The following is a 16,878-nucleotide window of genomic DNA, read 5'->3' on the forward strand; positions in this document are numbered from 1 at the left end:
GGTTTTCCTCTGTGATGAGTGAAAACTTATCAACCTGAGTTTTGGGTCCTTGATGCAAGATATCTCTTAAGGGGAAAGGAGAAGTGAATGACTGTCCTTCATTAAGGGCAGGGCCCACGTTACTCAGTATCCAGTCTTACTACTTTGATTCCATAATGTTCCTTGTGAATGTTTAACACAAAGTTCTTCTTGTATTCTAGTTCAATTTAGCAATCAAAGACATCCCAGAGGTTACACATGAAGCAAAGAAGGCCCTGGCAGGGCAGCTGCCTGCTGTTGGGAGGTCTATGTGTGTGGAGATCTCACTCAAGACTTCTGAGGTAAGGTTATGGCCAGGACAGGGTCTTAGCTCAGCACCCAAAGCACTTTACACTCTGGTTCCAACCCAGCCTTGTTCCTACGCTTTCCCTCTCTGATCCTCTCATGGTTCTCCGAGGAGGTCATGGTTTTTGTACTTATTCTTCCAACCACTTGGAGTAGACTCTTCGCTCTCATCTTCATTTATCATCTGTGAGTGGTGTGCTTCTACCCATCCTTCAACACTCGTGTGCTCCAAAAGATCTCCCTTTCTAACCGCTCTAGACTTCCTGTGTGCTTTGTTTATATTTGTTTCTTAGAGTGTAACTTGCTGGAATGTGATTTTTTTAAATGTGTTTTTCCACCTTTTTCCATGATGCAGATATTTTTTCTTGTATGTTTATTAATCTATTTCCACTACAGGATTGTGAGGCTGCGTGGAATAATAAAGGACTAATGGAGTTTAGAGCTATACAGACCCAAATTCAGAGCCTAGCTGAGCAACTCTGGCCAAATTACTTAGCCCCACCTCTACCACCACTACACTTCTATATTTCATTTAATTCTTATTTGTAAAGTATATAAATAAAATATGGAAGACAATTATTACATGTTCCTATCGATACTTTACACTTTTATTCTTGAGGTCAGCAGCTATGCCACACCTTATTTATCTGTATAGTCTTTCAATTCTTTTTGAAACGAGGCAGGATATAATAAATAATCATCTCTGTGCCTGTCACAATGCCTGGGATGGCACATAGTAGGCTCTTAATTTTTTATTGTGTGAATGATGTCAGTACTTATTTTGTGGAAATCTTAGTACCAAATAAAACATCCTATTCTCTTTATTGAATTACTGGTGTATACTGTGAGTTATTTTCCTTAGTGATACTTAGGGAGTCCAAAAGGAAGAACTTTCCTCTCTCAGGCATCTGTGAAATCAGATTCTAAACTGTTGTGATTGGACTTCCCTGATGGCTCAGTGCTAATCCGCCCGCCAGTGCAAGAGACACAGGTTCGACCCCTGACCCAGGAAGATCTCACATGCTGTGGAGCAGCTGCTGAGTTTGTGCTCTAGAACCTGTGCTCCGCGACAGGAGAAGCACCACAGTGAGAAGCCCCTGCAGCCCAGCTAGAGGCTAGTCCTCGCTTGCTGCAACCAAAGAACTGCCCTCACGTAGACCCTGGGTCTCCTGCGTTGCAGGCAGATTCTTTGCTCCTGAGCCACTGGAAAGCCCTGGTAGAATACTATGTGGCCATTAAAAATAATGTAGAATTTTTAATTATAAGGAGAATTCCATGTTGTGATCAGTTCAGTTCAGTCTCTCAGTCGTGTCCAACTCTTTGCAACCCTATGAACTGCACCTTGAGGCTTCCCTGTCCATCACCAACTCCTGGAGCTTTGCTCAAATTCATGTCCATCGAGTCGGTGATGCCATCCAACCATCTCATCTTCTGTCATCTCCTTCTCCTCCTGCCTTTACTCTTTCCCAGCATCAGGGTCTTTTCCAAGGAGTCAGTTCTTCATATTAGATGGCCAAAGTATTGGAGGTTCAGCTTCAGCATCAGTCCTTCTGATGTGTATTCAGGATTGATTTCCTTTAGGATTGACTGATTTGATCTTCCAGTCTAAAGGACTGTCATGAGTCTTCTCCAACACCACAGTTTAAAGCACATAAAAAAGTGATAAAAATAGTATATACAAAAAAAAAAGATAAAAAATAGAATGTATGGTATGAGCTCACTTTTATTTAGGAAAATCACTGATTGTGTTTTAAGTGATATCTTTTTGCTTATTTATACTGTGTAATATTTTTATAGTGGCTGTATTGTGCTTTATAATAAAGATTATCAAAAGCAAAACTGAAATATCTTTTAATAGTATCTTAACAATACCTTTTATTGTTCCATTTACAGGGAGATTCCATGGAGCTGGAAATCTGGTGTCTGGAAATGAATGAAAAGTAAGCTCTAGGGAGCCCAAACTGACGTTCTGCGACAACCAAGAGGGGTGGGATGGGATGGGAGACAGGAGGAAGGTTCCAGAGGGAGGGGACATATGCATACCTATGGCTGACTCATGTTGATGCATGGCAGAAACCAATACAGTATTATAAAGCAGTTATCCTTCAATTAAAAATAAATACATTTTAAAAGTATGTAAGTGTTCTATCTTAGAATCCTTGGTTGTGGTAGCTGAGGATAAAGTGCACGACATCACGTGAAAAGCAGGGCTTGTATCAGTCACAGAGAGTGTTCTGACCACTTAACAAAGCTGGTAGGTCTTTGCAACAGTTGGCCTCATGCTTGGCTTCCAGCCCAGGCACAGCAATGACCTTCAACAGGAGCACCGGTCCAGAGAGACTCAGGCAACACAGGGAGAGGAGCAGAGAGGAGGCTGAAAAAGGGTTTGTTGTTTTCCCAGAGCACACATAGTTCTCTAGTTAAATCCCTTGAGCTCTTGTAACATGACTACTCTGTTTTGTCTGTTTTCTGTGTGGCAGACATCCAATAAGATTTCCCCTCGCCACTCCTTTAGACATGCTGTGTTGGTCACGGACTGGGAATGCGTGTTATTTTCCCCTCCATTTTCTTTTTTCAGGGCAGATTAGCTGAATTCCTGCCCGAATTTCAAGAAGAATATATAGGAATATTGAGGAAATAGCAACACATCAAAGGAAAAATCTTTTTAATAAGTATGAGTGGTATAGACATTATTTTTCTTTCTTAAATAAAAAGCAGTTGCCAGGTTATAGTCCAAAATTTTCGTACCAAGCACTTCTCCAGATTTCCCGTTAGATGTATAGAAGTAGACTGCTGTAAGATAGTACAGTGAAATTATGTTTGTACTTTCAGTAATACAACTGCAATACTGAATTACTGTTTTTAAGTGTTCTGCTTTATTTCTTTGAAAGATAGCTGCTTCAAAGCTAGAAAAAAATATACTGGAGAGCTTTTGTTGCCTACCTGCCTTTGTCTGCTGCATGGGGAAGTAAAACTTTGGTCACCATCAACAATTTGTTGATGAGCTGACAAAGCACTCTGATTAGAAGTTTAGTTCAGAAGATGTTTTAATTATAAATTTAATCTTATACAGTTCCAGCATTTAATTAGCAACTATCTCTTTTGACTGTAACACTCTGTAAAATGTTATTTAGGCTGCACATCAAGTTATATTCTATCCGAATTTATGAATAATGCTAACAGATTTTTTTTAGACTTTTAAATATTGAAGTATTAAGTTGATATTTAATGTCATATTAGTTTATAGTGTACAGTAAGGTTATTCAGTTATATATTCTAATGCTGACAAATAATGTCAGTCACTTCATGGAGCATAACTAATGTCTCTATCCATTGCATTTTTGTTCTTTGTTTTGTGTTAGCTGAGTAGGAGAATGCTGATAGTGTCTTTGCTCCTCAGGTGTGATAAAGAAATCAAAGTTTCCTATGCCGTGTACAACAGATTGTCATTGCTGCTGAAGTCTCTGCTTGCTATAACTAGGGTGACACCAGCTTACAGACTCTCCAGAAAGCAAGGTCATGAGTATGTCATCTTATACAGGTAAACAGCTCACCTTCATGATTCACACTTTGGACTCATCAGTTTGCACATTGTCTGACCAGCATCCAGGTATTCCACGATTAATTTTTGGACAGATATTTGGATGGTTGATGCTATACCTTTACTGTGATTGCCTGTCTATTCTCCTTTATGAACCTCAGCTTTTCCCAAAGCAACCAAGTTCTTTATCCTTTTGTTTATACACAGTCTTGATGGCTATGGAAAGGATTTTTAAATCCTCAGGCAGTTTGGTCTCTCAGTCATGCCTAACTCTTTGCAACCCTATGGACTGCGGCATGCCAGGCTTCCCTGTCCATCACCAACTCCGGGAGCTTACTCAGACTCATGTGCATTGAGTCGGTGATGCCATCCAACCATCTCATCCTCTGTCATCCCCTTCTCCTCCCACCTTCAATCTTTCCTATCATCAGGGTCTTTTCCAGTGAGTCAGTTCTTCGCATCAGGTGGCCAAAGTATTAAGTTTCAACTTCAGTATCAGTCCTTACAATAAATGCTCAGGACTGATTTCCTTTAGGATGGACTGGTTGGATCTCCTTGCAGTCCAAGGGACTCTCATGAGTCTTCTCCAACACCACAGTTCAAAAGCATCAGTTCTTCAGCGCTCAGCTTTCTTTATAGTCCAACTTTCACATCCATACATGACTACTGGAAAAACCATAGCTTTGACCAAATGGACCTTTGTTGGCAAAGTAATGTCTCTGCTTTTTAATATGCTGTCTAGGTTGGTCAGTTTTTCTTCCAAGGAGCAAGCGTCTTTTAATTTCATGGCTGCAGTCACCATCTGCAGTGATTTTGGAGCCCAAAAATAGAAAGTCTCTCACTGTTTCCACTGTTTCCCCATCTATTTCCCATGAAGTGATGGCATCACCAAGTTGGACATGAGTTTGAGGAAGCTCCAGGAGTTGGTGGTGGATGGGGAAGCCTGGCGTGTTGCAGTCCATGGGGTCACAAAGAGTTGGACACGACTGACCGACTGAACTGATATAGGTTGTTGAATGGACCAGAGTGGTGGTGAAGAGGATATTTAGCAAAGTGCGAGAGCAGAGCCTGGAAAGTCAGGGTTCCCAAATTAGCCAGGACTCTGTTTCATGTTAATGATGAGCCATGGGTGTTGGCCTTTGGCTTACATGCAAAGAGCTGATTTTGAGAAGAATTGGTATAACAGGATGGAAGGACCACGGATTAGAGAATTAACTAGTTCTGTTGAAATAATCTAGCAACCCTAGGTGTGTTTACTTTTCGAGGCCTTTTTTTCTTTTGGCCAAGTTGTAGAACTTGCAGGATCTTAGTTCCCCCCAGTCAGGGATTGAACCTGGGCCCCCGACAGTGGAAGCAGAGAGTCTTAACCACTGGACCACCAGGGAATTCTTCCCCCATTTGCTTGTTTTTATAAATAGAATTCTTTTACAAATAGTTTTATAAATAGAATTATTTTACAACATAGCCACCCCATTCATTTACCTATTATCAGTGGCTACTTTTGTAGTATGAGAGCAGAGCTGAATAGTTGCCCCAGACTATATGGCCCTCAAGTCTAAAATATTTACTAACTGATCCTTTAAACAAAAGTTGGCTAACCCCTCTTTTATGGTGTCTGTCACTTTCATGCATGTATTTCAGATATGTATATACATTTCTTTTCTTCCATTCCAAACTGTAATCTGTGACACCTAGGGTTCAGATTCATCCTAGGACTTGGCCCTAGTTTATCTTTATCTCATCTCTAACATCTAACCTTAGGGCTTTGTAGATTTTCAGAGCTTAGTTTTTATTGAACATACCCATGTATGTGTTTAATTTTCAACAGTAGTACTTCAAAAATATAAAAATACATTTTAAGTGTTTTATAATTCAGACTTTTTGCTAAATAGATTGGCCTTCCCAGGGAGATTCATGGAAAGGTTCTACTGTGTTTAGATTTTCATAGTTTTAGAATAGTCTTGCCTATTTATTCAGTGGTGGAAAAGATATTCTAATTTCTTAGTCAGTTTACTTTAGAATGATGGAATGACTTTGGAGAAGCAGAGTGAGCCCACTTTGACTAAAGGTCACACTTCAAAATCTAGTGACTTCTATTCCATATTTGAAAGTTGCTAGGAAAGTGGATCTTAAGAGTTCTTATCACAAGAAAAAAAAATTATGTTACTGTGAATGATGACAGATGTTAACCAGACTTAGTGTGGAGATTATTTTGCAATGTGTACAGATATTGAATCATTATATATCCTTGAAACTAATATAATGTTGTGTGTCAATTCTAAAAAAAAAAAAAGTCTTATATCTTGTAATAAAAGTTCCAGAACTATTTGCCAATTTTGTTTGTACCTTCTCTATTTCCCAATAGGTATACTTTACAAAGGGCTCCCAGGTGGTGCTAGTAGTAAAGAACTCACCTGCCAGTGCAGGAGACATAAGAGATGCGGGTTCAACCCCTGGGTCGGGAAGATCCCTTGGAAAAGGGCATGGCAACCCACTCCAGTATTCTTGCCTGGAGAATCCCATGGACAGAGGAGCCTGGCAGGCTATAGTCCATGGGGTCACAAAGAGTTGGGCACAGCTGAAGCAACTTAGCGCGCATGCATGCATATAACTTTACAGATATGCTGCAGAAGCAGGAATAAGAAACTTAAACAGCAGGTCACACTTAATTTTTATTTTTCTAACTTTTTAACCAGTCCTCTCCATAACCATCTTCATGCCTACAGCTTAATCAAATAGTAGCAATACTGCTCCATTAGGAGAGATGTTCATGCAGATGAGAAAAGAAGGGTTGGTTTTGTTGACTTTGTTTCTAGATGTTTAATATGCAGGCCCTTAGAATAAAGAATCAAGTAACATTTTCTTCTTTCTTCCCTACAGAATATATTTTGGGGACGTTCAGCTGAATGGCTTAGGGGAAGGTATGTATCAAGGTTAAAAAACATTTGTAGTGTTGCTAAGTGTTCTCCTGACTTCAGAGATGTGCTTGGATGCTGCCTGTAATACTACACAGCTTGTGATTTTAGTATGTGTGATACAAGTAAGGGAAAGACAGGTAGGAGATCTGGAGAGCCACCAGGGAATAACTGAATAATTTTCCCAAAAGTTCTAGTAACTCAGAATTCTTTATTCTTCTTTATATGATTGTCTGTTTTCCTAATTTTCTACAGTGATCATGTTAAATGTTTCTGATGAGCATCAATAATTTTGAAAAATTGGAAGTAAAACAGAAAACTAGTAAAGTTTTATTGTAATGCCCTGGCTTTTTTCTGTGCTTAGTTCTGGGGTGGCAGCTTGGGTGGGAGTGCATTTGCTTCATAAATTGAGGTATTTGTGTGAGGAACTCTCTGTGTCCCTTTAATGTCTTATTGGCATATCTGGACAGGGTTGGTTAGGACTTGTTTAAGCTTTAGGACTAATAATCATTTTACCTCTTTGAAGGTAGTTTTATCAGGAAACAGATGCTTTTTCCCCTGCCAGTATTAGGTCAACATAGAATAAATTAAAATAAAATTATATGTATACACATACACACATGTATGAAATCGAGGCTGCTGCATTCAAGGTAGCTAAGTGGGTCATACCAGAGGTTGTACAAGTGGCTGAATGGTTCAGGGAAAGACGTACTGATGGTAGTGTCAGTATTGTCTGGAAAAAAGCTAATTATTTATCTCTTTTCCTAGGTTTCCAGACAGTTCGTGTTGGGACAGTGGGTACCCCTGTGGGCACCATCACTCTTTCCTGTGCTTACAGAATTAACTTGGCATTCATGTCCACCAGGTGAGGAAAGAGCCTAGGAATCCAACAGAAATCTTCCCAAAAAAAAAAAAAGGAACTCTTCCAAAGATATTAAAGTTGTTTTTCTTCCAACCACTCCCCCTCCTCGCCTCGGCTAGGCCTAGAGTTCAGCGTTGCCGTTGCTGAACTGAGAGAACCCAGTTTCCAGATTGGAGAAGCTGAGAAGTGATGGTTTATTTTCAGGGATGCAGGGGTTGAGGTTCTGTGGTTCCTTCCAATAGATAAGAGGCAAAGGGATCTCTGAGGGCTTCAGGGGCCGTGACAAGGCATTCTAACAAATGTGGCCATCTGCTTCCTGCATTACAGGCACTTTGAGAGGACCCCACCTATCATGGGCATTATTATTGATCACTTTGTGGACCGTCCCTATCCCAGCTCCTCGCCCATGCACCCCTGCAATTACAGGTGAGGAATGTGGAAAACTCTTTTCCAAACTGTGGCTCCAGAAACATCCATCTCGCACAGGCCCGTAGAGCACCTTTATCCGCACTCACTGATAGGCAGGGCACATGAATGGAGACCCCACGGGGAGGGAAGTGGAGTGGCTGGCTGTATCCTTGCTGCTGCCTGTCAGGTACCCCTAGACAAAAGGTAGAAAGTCTCAGAAAATCGTTGGATATTTTGACCTAGACAGTACTGATTTGACTTTTGGTTTGATTTTACTTAGAAACTGTGAGAGTGGCAGTAATGTGGAGAAAGAATGTCCTTTGCAGATTAGGTGGTTTTCAGGTCACCACTGGCACAATTCAGTTTTATTCCTCAGAATCAAACATCTCCAGGCCTAGATCCCAGAAAACAGAGTTGTCGAGAGACTGGAACAGATGTGTACCAGGGAAGATGCTGCCTTTCTGTGAAGCACTCGTGAAGTTGGATCGGTTTTTGTCTTTGGAGTCTAGATTTTTATTTCACTGCATTCTCTGTTGCTGATGATTCTTTGGCCCTACACTGGCCAGGCTTTAAAAAAATGCTTTCAAAGATATGTCAGGTGAAATGTTCGGATTTTTTTAAAAAAGCCATTGTCAACCTCTAGATGCTGCTTTCTGAACATATTTGAAATTATCAAGGACTCAATGCACCTCCCTTGACATTAGGGACTGCCAGAAAGAATTCTTACCACAACTTGCATCCATATCTCAGCTCTCTTTGTGTCCTTTATGAAATTGGCTGCCGTCAGTCAGTTCATGATTTCTTTCCCCCTCACCACAGAACCACCGGCGAGGACACTGGAGTAACGTGTCCTTCTGTGGAAGATTCTCAAGAAGTGTGCGCCACCTCTTTTTCCACCTCGCCTCCCTCCCAGGTAGGGGGAATCAGGTTCTGGCGTGGTGGTAGTTATTCGGTACATATATGGGCCTTATGAAATGAAAATTTCATGTGAAAATTTAGATAACAATCTCTTGTGGTGGTGGTGGTGGTGATTATTTCAAGGAGTTATTTTGAGGAGTAAAGGAGAACCTTCTTACCCAGCAGATAATACTGTAGTATTTCTAGTCTGTAATCTTAACATGCAAGATTCCATGTAACTTTTACCTCCCTGGTGACATCTTAAAATTCCCTAGAAAATCAGCCACAGAAAACCCCTACAAAATCAGAATTGTGTTCTGGCACCAGAGAGACACTGAACGCAACACTTGTTAGAACTAGCAGCTACTTCTTTTTTTTTTTTTTTTGGCCAAACCCAGCAGCACATGAGATCCGGGATCCTCATTCCCTGACCAGGGATCGAACGCATGCCCCCGTGGTGAAAGCATGGAATCTTAACCACTGGACAACTAGGGAAGTCCCAGTAACTGCTGCTGCTTTGAAGTGGTTCTGAAATATGGTTCCTAATAATGGACGGAGCAAAAAACGAGCCAGTGATCATTTAGCATAAAATGCCATTAAGACCCCAGCTATGCAGTTTTCCTTAATAGTTCCATAGATATCTGCTTGTCTGCATTCCCTCTCTGAACATGATTAACCGTTAACTTTTCCACTAGGCTCCATCTTCAGTGTCACAGCCAGTTTCAATAAAACACAGGCTCCAAGCAATGTGAACACTTTCCCCGAAGAAGTATAGGATATACATGTTGTTCTGAGACTGCTTCAGATAAGGAGTCGTTTTTCCCAGCTGACTGAATTTTAGGGCACGTTTCTTCCCTTCCACCTCAGATTGTTTATCATCTACCCGTTGCCTGCCTCTATTTTTTTCCCTCCTCTTTTCTTTCATATTAGATGATTCCCTAAGTGAATTCTGTTTTCCTTTAAATTAGACTCATGCATGTGTGCATGCTAAATCACTTCAGTTGTGTCCAACTCTGTGTGACCCTATAGACTATAACCTGCTAGGCTCCTCTGTGCATGGGATTCTCCAGGCAAGAACACTGGAGCCCTTCTCTAGGGGATCTTCCCAACTCAGGGATCGAAGCCACGTCTCTTACATTTCCAGCACTGGCAGGTGGGTTCTTTACCACTAGTGCCGCCTGGAAAGCCTAAATTAGCTCCTGATTATCCTGTTTCACCATCTTACTTTCGCCATCTTACTTGGGGGTGTCGGACCCAACAAATTAATTAGCTGTCCATACATTTTTATCCTCTATATTTTCTTCATTAAGAAAAAATTTAAATTTATTCCATCCTGTGCCTTTAGATACTAAATTAAAAGTATAGTTCTAATTTGTTTTAAAAACAGGGGTTAAGCACAAAAGCTAACTTATGTATGAAGGACTTTATAGAAATTCATGGATCACTGTTATTTCTAATGTGACAATTTAAAGTTTAAGAGAGTTTTGTGAAATTGTTTGGACAGTTTGGTTTGGGGGTGTAGGAATTGTTATTCTTCCCCCCTCCCCATTAATATATGTAGGCATGCATATAGCCGTTGCTCTGGAAGAGGGTGGCTTCTGGTGTGCTTGCTGACAGGGAGCGATACTGACCCAAAAAAGGAGGAAAGCTTACTTTCTTACTAGTGCACATTGGTGAGTTGATGGTTTTTTTAAATCATCAAAATATGAATATGTCATTTAATGCTCATTTAACAACTGATAAACTCATAAACAATGTATAAACTTGGGAGATGTTAGGGATGGTGAGCCTGGGGCTTTAACACATCATTTTTTCTTTTTTCTCTGATACAGTGGAAATTCAGCCTGACCCCAAAAGTAAAGGGAAGTTAAGTCATTTCTGTAGCTGAGGTTTGCAAAAAGGTTTATTAACCTGTGTAAGGAGAGCCTGTGTGTTTCATGTTATCAGTTGCCTATTGTGTCTTGTCACAGTTTAAAAGTAGATCTCGTCAAGATTTCATCAGCGAGAGCACCCAGTGGGTGAGCCTTGTCACTGCTCCCTGAGTACCTGTAATCAAGACTATACAGTTTGGTGCAGAAATACTCATTTTGAAGCTGATGGTAGAACAGAGAGAGAAAAATTATTTACCACCTGGTCTCTTTGTTCCTGTAAATGTTGAAATAGTTTCTTCTTTTGTTTAATCTAGGGAATCGCGTAAGTGTTCAGCAATTTCTGTTTGAGCTTTTGCTGTGATCCAGTAAATACCTGTTAATGGGCTGGTTTTGTTTTTCTAGTAAAGTAAGGATTGTTGTATCATTGGGGCACAGAGCTGAGTTTATAATAAATAGTTGTGACTCAGAACCTGTACTGTATCTGGTCCTACCTCCAATTCTAGGCATTCATTAATTAGCTAATTGGCGAGACTTAAAGATGGAACAGCAAGACCCAAAACAATCATCCTGCCCATAATTAGCTTTGAAATCCTGAGTTTTGAAAATGCCCAGCCTTCACTCCGTCAAGCTCTTCTACACCCTCAGGGACTGTGAGCATGTACACACACACACTCTGATGCCTACACCTGCACGCCACCTCATCTTCCCTGAGCTGATGCAAGAAAGTTCGCCACTGGGTCCCTGAGCATTTTAAAAGCACAGCCAACAAGCCTCAACTGTTTAAACCTGAGCCTACAGATTCTGAGTCCCCAGAAAAAGGCTTTCAGTCGAATATCTTAGTCTCAGCGTCCTCATTCCTGTTTAGCATACCCTGTGTACGTTCTCAGGACCCTCCTGTTGGAAATTTTCTAAAAGAGACCCTCTTTTGACTAAAGGCAGACTAATGCTTGGTTCAGGTTTCACCAAGTCATAGCAGCTCGACTCAGCTTTGCTTTCTACCTGCACGTCAGGGAGGACGCCAGGGATAAACTCTCTTCTTCACACGTTTCCAAGCGGTCCTTTTCAGAAGGCGGTCATACAGCTTTCTCCCTGCTTCCCTCCTGACCTCACTGCATTTCAGCCTCTGTTGCTACTGCCCTTTCCAGGGTTTCTTTCACTTCTTTCACAAGCCCCTTCTTTTTTCTCCTGTCTCTCCTGTCTTCGTGTGTGTCTGTGCACAGTGTGTGCTTACGGCCACAAAGGCACTTTCTCAGACCCCTGCTCCTGTGGTGACGGACACTCTGAGGGTCCCCACGGCAGGACTGGCCTTTTCCCACCAAGTGAGTCCATACTGGGAAGAAGGGGATATTATCAGATGGTTTCTTTTTTTATTTGAAAACTGTAAATAAAGAACAGGGTATAGTTATTTAAGTATCCCCAAGTGTTCTGTGGGTTATTTTGAGGTGCGGTAATTGATTTTTAACAGGATGCAGCCATTGCACAGCAGCCCAAAATAGGATTCATCGTTCGCCCCTCCTCCTACCCTTGATGTGAAAAGTACATGGAGTTGTTTAGATTTTTTTTTTTTCCAGATAAACCATCCAAGAGTGGTTTTCTTTCTTTTTCACTATAAATAGGAACCCTCCCAAACCTAGTGGTAATGGAAGGTGTGATTTAAAAAGATGCCTTGTGTTTCAAAGGGACCTCAAGGTCAAAGAAGAGACTAGAATGACCTGGGAAAGCTGCTGGCTCTGGCTCCCAGTTCTGCCCAGACGGTGCTCCCCAGATCTGCTTGGCTGGAAGCTGAGCCAGTTAGCTGAACCCCTGGGAGAAGGGGGAGCAGGGAGCTCCTGTGAGGCCTTGGGAGGGCACGGAGCTGAGGCTGTCAGCCCCACTGCAGATCAGTCTGTCTTCCTACTCTCAGAGCAACGGCCTGGTCTGTCTGTAACCCTCACATGAGGCCCTCCCCCGCAGCGCACTCACTGTGCGGCCGTGGGCTGGACCCGCTCCTCACCCCACTGATCTGATCGCTGGTCACACTCTGGGAGTGGCTGTTTTCCCTCCTCCTTTCCGCGGCCCCTCTTTGTTTTTCTCTTGCTTAGCTCTCCAGCTCTCGCCTTTCCTATCAGCCTGCTGCCCTGGGCGTTGGATCCGCTGACCTGGCTTATCCAGTAGTGTTTGCTGCTGGCTTAAACACCACACACCCTCACCAGGTATCTTTAAAGATGGGGAGGACACTCGGGGTTCCTGTGCTGCCTCCCCCGCCCAGACACACTAGAGGGGCCTCTTGAGACACCCATGTTCTAAGTCTTCTGAACCAAAGCTCTTCTTTAACTTCGGAGGACTAAGATGATTCTGAGAGGCTGCCTCTTACACTTCAGAAAGAAAAGAAGAGCTTCCCGAGTGTTTTCCCCCTCTTTCCCTCTGTAGTCACTTCCGTGCATGTCTTCGATTAACTGAGCGAGCCCCAGAAAGGATCAAGATTTCCAAGGTTTCCTGCCCACTTGGTGGCAGCATTGGTGAGGGGAAAGCTGGACAGCCGATGCCATCGTGCTAGGCAGCAAGTCTCCCCTCCTGCCTGACATTGCCGTGATTCACTGTATTTTTTCATTTTCCCCCAAAGCTAATGGTCCCTGGGAAGGAAGGTGGGGTACCCCTTGGTCCCAACCAGCCTGCCCATGGTGCCCAGGCTGACCAGGAGAGACTGGCAACCTACACCCCTTCTGATGGGGCCCACTGTGCCGCCACGCCATCCAGCAGGTGAGTTCACGTTTTGGCTCAGCTGCTCTTCAGACCATCCAGGGGCCTGTCCTTCCCAACACATCTGCTTATTTGGTATCAGCAAGTAAAGAGTAGCTTTCAGCATTGGCTCAGGCTTGGCATTGGCAGGGAAAATGTGGAATCCTTCAAATTCCCGATAAGAATCTTGCGTTGCAGCTGGTGTGTGAGGGGGGTTGCCCTGGGCACCACTACTGGCTTCTGACAGTAGGCAGCTGGGCTTGGTGCGCCTCACCCTGATGCAGGGAAGGTGTTTTGAGATGTTCCTCTCGTCCCCTGAGGTGGATTTCCTGGGTGTCCTCAGAATTCCCTGAGACCAGAACAGAGTGTTGTTAACCACACCCGTGACATCGGAGTCATGGTGTGTCTGCAGTGGGAGTTAGGATCCAGTTTCTTTTTCTCCTATGTTCGCCTCCTGCAGATCCCGTAGAAACAACTGCTTTTCCTTACTGGAATACAAAAAGAAACCTTGTCTTTTCTGATTGCAGAAGTGATACAGTGTGAGTCAGATTTTGAAGATGTGGATTGGGTGGAAAGTTCTCATAATCCCACCCTGCAAAAGTCACCACGTTACCTCCCTTTAGAAGGCAACAGGATCTCAGAAGGGTTAAATGATTGGCCTAAGAGAACAGTTAGCTCACAGAATGGCCAGGCACAGGCCTGGCTTCTTGGATTACAGAGCCCAGACTCGCTCTTTCCATTTCACCCAGAGTTCTGTGGGAAGCTGGGCCTGCCTTGACCTCCACTGCCCTCTTAACTGGAAGGCCCCAGAAATAATGACGTCGATTGCCCCATTGCATCTTAAATGAACTTTCAGATATTAGAAATTCCTGGGTTGTTTGTTTTTTCCATTCCCACAGTGGAGTTGGGGGAGGGGTTTATTTGGAAGGATCTTTCCATGCCATCCATCAGGGAAAACAATTACTTTCATGCCTGGCCCGTCAAACCTCCGTCTTCTTTCCTCCTATTAGACAATCAAAGGGGAGCCCTCTTCAGTGTTGTTTTGTGTTTTGGCAGCGTGCAGGGTCTTAGTTCTCTTACCAGAGACTGAGCCTGTGTCCCCTGCAGTGGGGGCAGAGTGCTAACCACCGGACAGCCAAGAAAGCCTCGGTGTAGTCATTTCACTCTCGTATTCCGAGCCTGGATTCCTGGGGTATGACCTGGAGTAAATGAAGACAGAGGACCCTGTGCCGGGGGCTCTCAGACGCTGGTCCCCCCTGGTGTCTGGAGCCCGGGAGCCCCTTGGACTGCATAGTCCTCCCCATCTTGAGCCCCTGCTTTGGGGCTTTCCCATCCCCGGCTTCTCGCAGGGCTGTGACTGACAGTCTGAGCCGGTTTCTTCTGCTTGGCGTCCGCACCTTTCGGGACTCAGCATCAGTCTGGAGGGAGCGAGGGAGTCGTTTAGTTGCTTCCGTCGTATCCCACTCTGAGCCCTTGGACTGTAGACCACCAGGCTCCTCTATCCGTGGAGTTCTCCAGGCAGGAATGCTGGAGTGGGTAGCCATTCCCTTCTCCAGGGGATGTTCTTGACCCGGGGATCGAACTCGCCCCTCCTCCTGCGTTGGCAGGCGGGTTCTTCATCATTGCGCCACCTGGGAGGAAAGGGAGGGGCAGCCAGGTTGGGCGTGTTGTTGAGAGACCTTGCTGAACAGAGAGAGGACTCGGGGCACGGAAAGGGCAGGAGACGTGGAGTGGAGCTTCAGACAGCAAAATGACAAAGTGAAGAGGGGCTGTAAGATCTTGGGTCTGGCTCTGTAACTGGACTGACATTAAAGTTAGCCGTTTATGAGAGCTGCTTGCCCATATGTATGATAGCTGGATGCGCAGTGACTGACGCTTGTCCCTGGTATGACAGTGAATTTTATGGAAGCTTTATACAGTTGTGACACCGAGTTTCATTCACATGTGCCTGTTTTTAGCTCCTAAATTTTTAGTTCCTAATTTCCAGAGGAAATGCAGTCCTCTGCTCCCAACTCAAAAGCGAGGGTGACGGGGCCCCAGGCAGGCTTCATACTGCCATTTCCCACACGCCTGGGCTGGTGGGGGCAGCTGCTGTCCTGGGCGGTGCCTCACAAGGCAGTGGGTTTACGGGGAACCCAGTAGGCTCTGCTGTGGTTTGAGAAGGAGAGCTGACATGACCTTTTCTTCTCCAGTGAGGACGCTGAAACTGTATCAAACGGCAGCGAGGGACGGGCCTCCCCCCACGATGTCTTGGAGACCATCTTTGTCCGGAAAGTGGGGGCTTTTGTCAACAAGCCCATCAACCAGGTGATTTTTCTGCCCTCACAACCTGTGAGAATGTGTGAGCCCTTAGGGTGAGGTCTTACCTGGGGCCTGTGGAACCACTGAAATCACATGCAGAATGGTGTGGCTGTGTGTGAATTTTCTATGGAGAGGATGAATGACCTGTGACATCACTCCAGAAACGCTGAGAACTGTTGCTCTGGGGTCTCACAGGAGAGGAGACCACACCATTTAGTATACACGTCGCACTGCAGTGTCACCAACTCAGCCTCGCGTGAGACAGGAAAGTCCTCCGCAGCTCTGCCAGTGAGGAGCACTTGTTACTGAACTGCTGTGGGTCAGGCTTCCAGAGCTGAATTCCAGGGTCCTGTAGATGCTGTGGGCACGTGGTGGGAAGCAGGGGAGACTGGAGGGGTCTCCAGCAAGACAGGAACCTGAGGGTGGCGTGGCCAGCTGAAGTGTGTGAACCTGCTGGATGCCCCCCCCTTCTGGGAGCCCCTGAGGAAGCAGACGAGCTGGGGAAGGGGCCACGCTAATACTTTCTCCTGCGTCTCTCCAGGTGACCCTGACCAGTTTGGACATACCCTTTGCCATGTTTGCTCCCAAGAACCTGGAGCTGGAGGATACGGACCCCATGGTGAGTCCGTCGCTGAGTGATGTTTGCAGGGAGACAGCGCCACAGTGGTCGTCCTTCTTGGTGGGCCACTCACTGTTCCTCCGCGGAGCGTTACCCACGCCCTTGACTCATGGTTTACAGCCAGTGCCCAGGACCAGCCCCTGCCTCCACCTTGTTCTGAAACAGGTGAATCCGCCAGATTCCCCAGAGACTACATCTCCTCTCCAGGGCAGCCTGCACTCTGATGGCTCCAGCGGGGGCAGCAGCGGCCATACCCAGGACGACTTCGTCATGATCGACTTCGTGAGTTGCCAGCGTCTCCCTTGCCCGCTGCTGTTTCAGGGGCAATAAACCTAGAAGCACCTGTTGCTCTTGAATAGGCCTTTGGGGATCCGATGGGCTGGTCCAGGCAGAGGGAAGGGACTGTGGGTGCTGGCTGTGCC

General features: G+C 44.6%; 1 protein-coding gene across 4 annotated transcripts in view; it reads left to right on the forward strand.

Moving 5' to 3' along the window:
* ATG13 (autophagy related 13) overlaps nt 1-16,878 on the forward strand; it is a 47,298-nt gene that overhangs the window by 25,870 nt on the left and 4,550 nt on the right. The window contains exons 5-17 of one of the 4 annotated variants that reach the window (XM_068989320.1): nt 201-320; nt 2,218-2,264; nt 3,725-3,865; nt 6,746-6,786; nt 7,549-7,645; nt 7,970-8,068; nt 8,870-8,963; nt 12,039-12,137; nt 12,900-13,010; nt 13,421-13,557; nt 15,729-15,843; nt 16,379-16,456; nt 16,622-16,738. In XM_068989320.1, coding sequence (XP_068845421.1) covers nt 201-320; nt 2,218-2,264; nt 3,725-3,865; nt 6,746-6,786; nt 7,549-7,645; nt 7,970-8,068; nt 8,870-8,963; nt 12,039-12,137; nt 12,900-13,010; nt 13,421-13,557; nt 15,729-15,843; nt 16,379-16,456; nt 16,622-16,738 — 1,296 coding nt within the window. Of the gene's footprint in view, nt 1-200; nt 321-2,217; nt 2,265-3,724; nt 3,866-6,745; nt 6,787-7,548; nt 7,646-7,969; nt 8,069-8,869; nt 8,964-12,038; nt 12,138-12,899; nt 13,011-13,420; nt 13,558-15,728; nt 15,844-16,378; nt 16,457-16,576; nt 16,739-16,878 lie in introns of all 4 variants that reach the window. The other 3 variants (XM_068989321.1, XM_068989322.1, XM_068989323.1) reach the window with 3 other exon arrangements.

This window comes from Capricornis sumatraensis, chromosome 16 (assembly GCF_032405125.1).
Source record: "Capricornis sumatraensis isolate serow.1 chromosome 16, serow.2, whole genome shotgun sequence".
NCBI classification, from domain to species: domain Eukaryota; kingdom Metazoa; phylum Chordata; class Mammalia; order Artiodactyla; family Bovidae; genus Capricornis; species Capricornis sumatraensis.